Raw genomic sequence first — 8,660 nt, 5'->3', positions numbered from 1 at the left:
GATAACAGAGAATTAGGAAAGAATAAAAAATGAGCAATGGCACAAACAAAAACCTTCAGTGATCTCTCCCACGTGACCAACATGCCTTTCTGATACTCATGTTCCCTAGCAAACAAAATCGATTTTGTCTGAAGCTGTCACAGAACACAACCTCTTGAAAAAAAGAAGATAGTGATAGTTTATTGAGATACTCCCTTTCTGATGCCTGAAATCACAACTACTTTATCACAGTGATAGTATATTGAGATACTCCCTTTCTGATCCCTGAAATCACAACTACTTTATCTCAGAAGCACTGGAACAACTTGCATCCTAGGCAAACGCAGACTAAGTTCTAAACTCCATATGCAAACATCAATATACAATCAAAATAAGCTATTAAATATCAGATGCCTATTCTGCAATGGATGTATCAAGTCTCTCTTCAAGTGAACTGTTGAAATTTGGGTATGCACACTTGTCAATGAAGAAATCTTGGAGGTCTGCATTTAAATTTATGGTTTCTTCCTTTTACTATTGCAGGACTTTTCATAACAGCAATATAAGGAGGAACATTAAAGAATATATCACAATTCTAAGAAGTATGGGGACAGAGTCATTGATATCAAGAAATGACAGTGTCTTTTATAATTCAAAGAATGGTAACAAAAGCCTCTTTGAAGTAGGAGGCTTTCACATTTAAGTCAAGAACTGTTCATGTGAATTCATCTGAAGGGAGTCTAAGCAACAATTTGTAAGAACTATGAATTGAACTCTTTCTCCTGTAGGTACTATGACTGGCACTGTCAACATTTAATGTTTTCTTCACTAGGAACCTAAGTTAATTATTTCACTAGTATCAAGGCCCCCTCCCCAACCCAAATCAATTCTACAGTCTGGTGTGAGTGACACCGTATTTCACAAATTCTTACGAGTACTGTCCCTGGGAAGGTACTGCAACCCAAAATACTAAAAGTTCACTAACAGAAGTTTCCAAAACAGAAATCTACCTCCCTCCCCTACCCAGCTGTGGTCCACAATTCAAAAGTCATTTTAGATGCTACCAATTCTTGAAGTCCAACAGTTTGCAAGGCAAACATTATGTTTTTCTAATTGCAATCCATCAGCACCAAGTAACATTACTAAATATTTATAGCTTTTCTCCAAACAATAATGTGATTAATGCTTGACAAGATGCGATTACATAAATTAGTTACAAATGTTCACCAATACTTCTTTCAGAACTGCCAAAAATCTTACCACCTCACTGTAGCCAGGAACTTACAAAGTTTAGTACTGAAGAGTTTTTGGACTAAGCTGAGTATATGCCTTGCTTCAGTCTTCTGATTTACCTGAAATACGACATTAAAATTAAAGAAAAACATTAGTATCTCTCATTTAGGTGTTCCAAGTAAGCATGCTTTACTTTTCAAGTAAAATCTGTTCTCCGAATAAGACATGAACACGTACAGCAACATATTCCACAGCCTAGATATACATTAGTGTGGCAAAAGCCAGACAGAACAATTAATATTCAATATGCAAAGTAACTCAGACATTCAAAATCTTAGAACTTGATGGAAACATAGTCCCACTTACACAAAAATGTCCTTTCCTTCCTTTTCAAGGATGCTTCAATTCTTCCAAATTATGCTCTAGATTTCTTTTTTGTTACATCTTTTCCCTCAACCTAAATTTTACTCACACATTTTCTCTCACCAAAAATACTTAAGATATTTTGCATATCAAATTCCCTCTTACACCTGCTCACTAGAACTAGTGGCTATGAATCTAAATAATAAAATTTCAAAATTGTACTTATTAGAAGTTGTCCTTTATCTAAAATTAGTTAAGAGTTCTCTAAACAGTTTTCTTCATGATTCTAGTCAGTTTACTCCCCTGTTTTGCTGTGCTTTCTTCACTTATGGAGTGAAAATAATACTTATTTTTTGAATGTTTTGTTGGGTTACAGGGTTTATAGGGTTACATTCATATTTGCAACATTGTGCCCACAGTTCATAGCTATTATGAGTGTAAAAATGTTATTAAATCAAAAGGATTTGACCATTTGTTTCTCATTTTAGAATCCAGCTTTGTAAGAGCACATACATTTTAAAAACAGACTTTAACTATGTGTGCTTTAAATTACTTACTGGCTCTTCTTTAACCACCAGGCACAAGTCACCATCACTGCTACGAGTGCCAAACCCATTCAGTGAGGACCCAACCAAAAAGAGTCTGCTCTCTGTAACAGAAGAATCACAGAATGAAACGTGATGTGACATACTGTAATTTAAGAGGAAAGAAGAACCATGACCCTGAAGAACATTCAAACTGATATTAAGTAATCAAATTCAAAACGTACGTGGAAAAATTAGCTGAATTTCTCTCTGGAGTTCTGTTCTGCAGAGCTCTTTTCTGTTCAAATCACAGGTCTGTTGCTGACATGCTTGAAACAACTCCAAAACCTGCTGACTTAACTTGACACACACATTCAAAAAGTAAAGAAACAGAGAAGTGAACATTCTTTCCTGCCAGAGATGCAACTACATGAAACACAGACAACTGCATTAAAAAAAATCCAGCATAATTTCACACGACCTATTCCATTGTCTAGAGTTTTACAGCATTTGACTTCATACTGAACAACTCCCCAGAAGACATTTCTGCAAAGGTTTTAAATTTAAATTTGTTTGATCTATTATAAAATGTCTATCCATAGAAAATAATTTTTGCCTCATGAGTATCTGCAGCCTTTCAGGGAATAAGCAGTGAAAGACCAGAGATATCTTCTGTTGACATCAACATCAACAGTTTGCCTATCAGTGTCCTGTTTTTTAGCTGGAACAGAGCTGGGTTTCTTTTCCAGTAGTTAGAATAGTGCTGCGTTTTGCTTTTCAGCCTGGGACTCGTTATGAGAGAGACACTGATAATGCACCAGTGTTTGCATTTTTGTTGCTGGAAGTGAAGGACTTTGTGTTCTGTTAGTCCACAAGCACAAAATTTAAGGGGATGAGGAATATTTAAATTAATTAACCTAAATTTGCATTTAGATATGCCAATGGGATGTTCCATATCATATCATGTCATGTCCAGTATATCAGTGAAGGTCTCTTCCTCTTTTATCTCTCTCTGGCTTTCTCTCGGGGTCTCCAGAATTGCAGTTTCTGTTTGGGATTGAGGCTCCTCCAGGACTGTTAACTGGGAACGGGCCAGGCTTGGTCGGTTGGTGGTGAGCAGTTGCACTGAGTATCACTCATTTGCATATTTTGTTACTGTTATCATTATCACTACTATTTTAATATTAGTATTATTTTAAGTTTTCTTTTATTTCTATTATTAAACTGTTCTTATCTCAACCTACAAGCCCCCTTATCCTTGCTCCCCGACCTTCTCCCCTTTCCTTGGGGGTGGAGGGAAGTGGGTGAATGGCTGTGTTGGCTACTAGCCAAGGGCTGACCCAGTGAAACTATCACAGTCAGTAACAGGGAGAAAAAAAACACTAAAACTGATTTGAGTGAGCTTTCTTTTTTTATCCCACACAAACTATTAAAGAAGTAGTCAGATCTTTGGTGGAAGGAGGTATTAAGTGCTTCTCTTTCACAACACTGTCACTAGGATTCTCCCTGCCCTCAAGTCATGTGTCAAATGGACCATCCCTCCATTTTCTACTTCCTGGAGCACATGTGTATGTTTCCTGACGCTAGTATGGAAACCAAACAACACAAGCAAACACCACCCCGACCCCTAAAAAGGCTCCAAACTCAAAGTCGCACAAGGAGGCTGTATAGGACCATAGTGGCAGCCACATTTACTGATATTCATTCTAATGACAGCTCTAATGATAGAGACTCCCCGACACTATCAAAGAACGTTGCAGAAATTTTTGTGGTCTCCCAGAGCACCATTGAACCCTGTCTACTCAGAAGTAAGATGTAAAGCATAGGCATAGAAAGATATTACCTTATCTTTGGCCACGGGGAGCGTGGTTTTTATAGGGTCTGGAAACAAAGTATCTTGCACTGGATGCAATGGATTTAAATCTGGTATGTAATCTGCATGGAACAGTGGAGACTGAATTGATCCCGGGAAGGAGTATCTCCGTTCTTCTGGTAAAGGCACTGCTTGGTTAACTACAGTTGGTTCAGAACAATGTGAATGAAACCGCTGCCGTTTGACGTCATGTGGAAGACTTTGTTCGCTTAGTCTCCTAAATAACAACAAAAAAAGATACCAACCAGTAATTCCTCTAGTTTGCAAGCTCCGACCTATGATTAAAAGACAGTTGCTCAAAGCACAAATACCAATGTTTAATTATGAGACTATTTCATTAAAAGCAAGTATTCTACAGAACAAAAGGCATGCGCATCCTAGATATTAGGTGAAATAAACCTGGACTAGGAAAAGAGAACACACAACTGCAGAAGTGCAGCTACCCTTGTAGCTTGTAGTCAGAAAAGCTGGCATGAAAGTAGTTTGTGGACCTGGACAGATAGTATTATTAAAAATAAAAATTTAACTGAAGAGTCATCATCTCAGTTTTCAGGTCTGAGAGAATTTCTTATAACATTACCTACTCACAATCTTAAAGGAACTCATAATGCAACATTAAATCAAAACATAATGCTGTTTTACCCTATTTTGACTGCGAAAACTTGCATGAACTCATGTTCAACAAAAATACCTTAAGAAGAATGACTCAAGATCTAAGGATTAATGAATTGACTGCAAATCTCCTAACACAGCATAGCTTTCCATAAACTAGACTGGTGAAGAGGAAAACACACATGGAGAGTGAAAACAGGAACTTCTTTAGTTCATGTGATGGTTATATACTCAACTACAACTTATTACCATATATTTAATGGTATATATATTTACGTATTTTCTCATCTGTTGAATACAGAAGAGAAATACCATACAGGAAATAGTTTTGAATCACAGATTATGTGAAGCTTACTCCTTAACAGCTGAGTCACAGAATTATTACAAACACATATCAACTACTATTTCCAAACTGATAAGAAGTAATTTTTTTCTAAAATGTTAAAGAAAATAAAACTATACATTCATCTGAAATTCCTCTTTCTGCTGCAACTAAAATAACAAAGGAAGTTATGTAAATTCAAGTAAGTTTAGTTTTTTGAAAAGTAGAAAAACTGTTTCCACAAAATTCCTCTTTAAAAAATCCTTATATATGCTTGAGTTTAGCACTTTGTATTTGAAAAATAAAGCATGACATAATTAAGAAAATGAGGAGAAATATCTAGTGTCATCAGAAAAACATCATGATTCCCATAAAACGTTGAGGGTGCAGTCTTGCTCTTAACTTGACAAATTAACAGGAAGAGAACACCCAGTTTATTGACACAAACCTTCTTTTAGTCAAGCACACACAGCCTCCCGTCCATTATAGTATTACTAAGGCACAGTTCTGTAAGCCTACAGCTGTTGGAAGAGAAACACTATGCATACTAAGTCATTTGCGAGTAGTAAAATTCTCAAAAGCAGGTACACAGCTCTTTAAAGAGCCATAACATGACCTGCTTCATTGAAAAACCATTTTATTCAGTATTCTTGCAATTTCTAACAAAATTCAAGTTGCACAAGAAATTGGTATTAGACAAGTTTCAGTAGGCACATTACAGAACTTACTTTCTTCCTCGGAATGATGTGGGGGCATCAGACGTACATACTGGACTGCCATTTCCAGAAATCATTGATGGCAGTGTAACAGCTGGAATAGTTGCAAGGTTCCCACTCAAAAGAGCCCTGGAAAGACTACAGTCCATAAATGTTATTCATGTGAAAACTAAGATGCCTTTTATGGGTTGGTAGATTTTCTTAAGTGAATATGAAACTCAGCAACATCTGTCATTTTTTTTTCTTAGAAGCAAAACAACTGTCTTTCCTATCCAAAATGAAGAGATATTTCAGTATATAACATATTTTTCATTAAAAAGTAGAAGATGGTCTTCTTTACAGCACACATGTAAGAGGTCAGCAAACAAATTAACTTAAGGCATTGTTAAATTTAAGAGCCTAAAGAACACTCTGGTGTCTTCAAATCTAGGCCCAAGAATAAATGTTTCTTCCCCTTCTCACCTCCTCCCTGTTCTCCTCAGAAAACAAATAAAATTGGAGAGCTTTAAAACTGAACTGTGGATTCTTAATTCAGCGCAATGGCATCTCATGCACTATGCATAACACAGGAGAGCATTAAACCTTGCAGGTTCGCAACAGAAATTATACAGCTCTGTTTTACACACAACACCTTCCTCTTTTTTAAAGTTTAATGCAGTTTAATGCTTTTCACTGTTCTTAACATTCTCCATAAACAGAAACACTTCTTTCAAAAGACTTAACTCTCTTTTTCAACCCAATCCCCACAATCAAATCTTACTGTACTTACGCTGCATTCTGAAAATTAAACTGAGCATCAATAATTGGCTGGTGAGAGAGAAGAGTAGGTGGTATATTTAGAGGAAGCTTCTTGAAGAAATTACTCTGTTGTTGATGTTTTGGAGGGAAGGGTGGACGACCCAAGTTGGAGGAATTTGGGAACATGCTCCTTTCTACTTGAAGTGAACATGTATCCTCCCACCTACATTCAAAAAAAAAAATAAAAAAATTAGGCAACAGAGATACTAGTTACATTTTAAACTCTTTGTTAAAAAATTCAAATAATCTAGAATATATTTCCAGAAACTGCTTAGAAGAACTGTGATTGTGACTTAGTTTCATCTCCTTCCAGGCCAAGACACTAAATAAAAATACTATATACAATTAAGTTTCATCATTACTACTTTATTTATGTTTAAAAGTTAACTTTGATTTGCTCCCCTCCATTTTAATTTCAGAAAAATTATATGATACAAGATATAAGAGTTTTCATCTCAAGGAAAAGTAACATGTTACAGTGGAATATTTCTTATTTCAGGCATTCCACAGGTTCACAATATATAGGAAGAAACACTTGACTACATCATAAGAACACAAAGATGCAGCTGATAATGAACTGTAAGTTTTGGGGTTTTTTTCATTACATAATAGGCAAAGGAGACAAATGATGAGAGCAAACTGGAAGTAATGTACTTATGCTTTAGGAATATCAGACATATAGTGTTATTTTACTTACTGAATGTATTCTGTGATAGAAAAATGTAGGTTTGCTATCTTTTAAATTTAAAATTTACTCTGGCACAACTGACTGCCATTTGCTTTTGTATCATGACACGCATTACACACTAGCAGAAAGGTTGTATGAAAAATAAAATCTTTGCCTCTACATGATGTTAAACTGTGTACTGCATCCATTTTGCAAACCATCAGTATTTCACCTTAAGCTAAAATTGTATGTTGGAAACAATAGAAGTTAAGTCTTCATATTGGAAAAACTATATCAGAAGATTTTTAAAACCAGTTATCAGTACTGTACATATCTCTTAGCTGCAGTGAACACCTGACATTATTTCCAACTTTCTTAATTTGTTTTTTTTTGTTTCAGTCTTAAATAAAAACCCTGCAAACAAAGAAGATGAGTTGCTGGCAAACACAGTTGTATATGACTGATCTCAATACATATGAAAATTTATCCAATTAGTGAAACACCAGGATTCAAATACAAAAGGAAGACTTTTTTTCAAATAACTTAACTGCAACATTTAGAAGTCATAAGAGCAATGGCAGTATTTCCCCAGTCATTAGGTAAAAGCTTTTTTATCAACTCAATGCTTCAGTAATACAATTGGGAAAAGTGCTGATAGATCCATGACCTGGCATGTAAATCCTATCGTCAGACAGTAATCTAAGTTTGGAATAAAACTAAAGTATCACTTTTAGATTCTCTCAATTACCGAACAACAACAAAAGAAGTTATTATATTGACAGTTACTTTAATAGGTATTCTCTCATACCCTGAAATAAAATCAGTTATTCCTAACTTTACTGTAGTAAGGTCTCATCGTTACCACAGCCTTGAAGTCTTCTTTCACCTACCACTACGGACTGTTGTCACGTTTTAACCTCCTCAGAAGGCTCTGACTGCCACTGCAGGCAGCATTAGCATGGAACACAGGCAAATAAATACCATGGAGTTTATTTGCTCAGGTTTGACTTTGTTCCTTACTTCCTGCGATGACAACCCACACTAGTGAAAACCCAGTATGACCTACGTGTACATTGCCATAGTAGCTCCAAAAAAAAAATCTGTCAAGATTAAGGCTCTCACAATTTCCACCCCCCTCCCCGGGGTGGAGCAAAGCATGAGAAGAGTCATGTATTCATGAAACTAATTTATTTAACCTTAATTACATTTATGTGCAGTCTAAACTTTTCCATTTCCAGCCCAGACAGGCAACGTAACAACTGTTAACACACCTCGTTCATGTCTAAGCAGCCCCGGCACTCTTGGGACCACACGCGGTATATGTAAGCAGCTTATGGATATAATTCATCAGTAATACAATCGTGCACCAGAAGTCAAGATTGAGCTGCCAAAGTAACACGTTCTTTTTAGTCTCTGAAGTCGCAAATACCAGGAAAAAAAAAATGCTGTTAATACCAGAAAGAAACGCAACGACGGAGTTACCTCCGCGAGGCCAAAAGAGAGGCGTGCGGCAGCAGCACTGCCCGACAGCGGCTGTAAGGGCACTCACCGCGGCTGCCAGACCGCCTTGGCG

General features: G+C 36.4%; 1 protein-coding gene across 1 annotated transcript; it reads right to left on the bottom strand.

The window, feature by feature from the left end:
- Positions 1 to 1,264: 1,264 nt before the first annotated feature.
- On the bottom strand, positions 1,265 to 6,546 carry LOC104532707 (poly(A) RNA polymerase GLD2-like; the record flags this gene model as incomplete). Its single annotated transcript, XM_010177975.1, has 6 exons — positions 6,392 to 6,546; positions 5,635 to 5,760; positions 3,943 to 4,189; positions 2,345 to 2,459; positions 2,133 to 2,224; positions 1,265 to 1,331 (listed from the first exon to the last, which is right to left on the bottom strand). Coding segments are annotated over exons 1-6 (802 nt in total), but the record flags the coding sequence as incomplete, so codon positions are not given.
- Positions 6,547 to 8,660: the final 2,114 nt, after the last annotated feature.

Source organism: Antrostomus carolinensis, unplaced genomic scaffold (assembly GCF_000700745.2).
Source record: "Antrostomus carolinensis isolate BGI_N321 unplaced genomic scaffold, ASM70074v2 scaffold32531, whole genome shotgun sequence".
NCBI lineage: Eukaryota > Metazoa > Chordata > Aves > Caprimulgiformes > Caprimulgidae > Antrostomus > Antrostomus carolinensis.
This window is presented reverse-complemented; position numbering and strand designations above follow the sequence as displayed.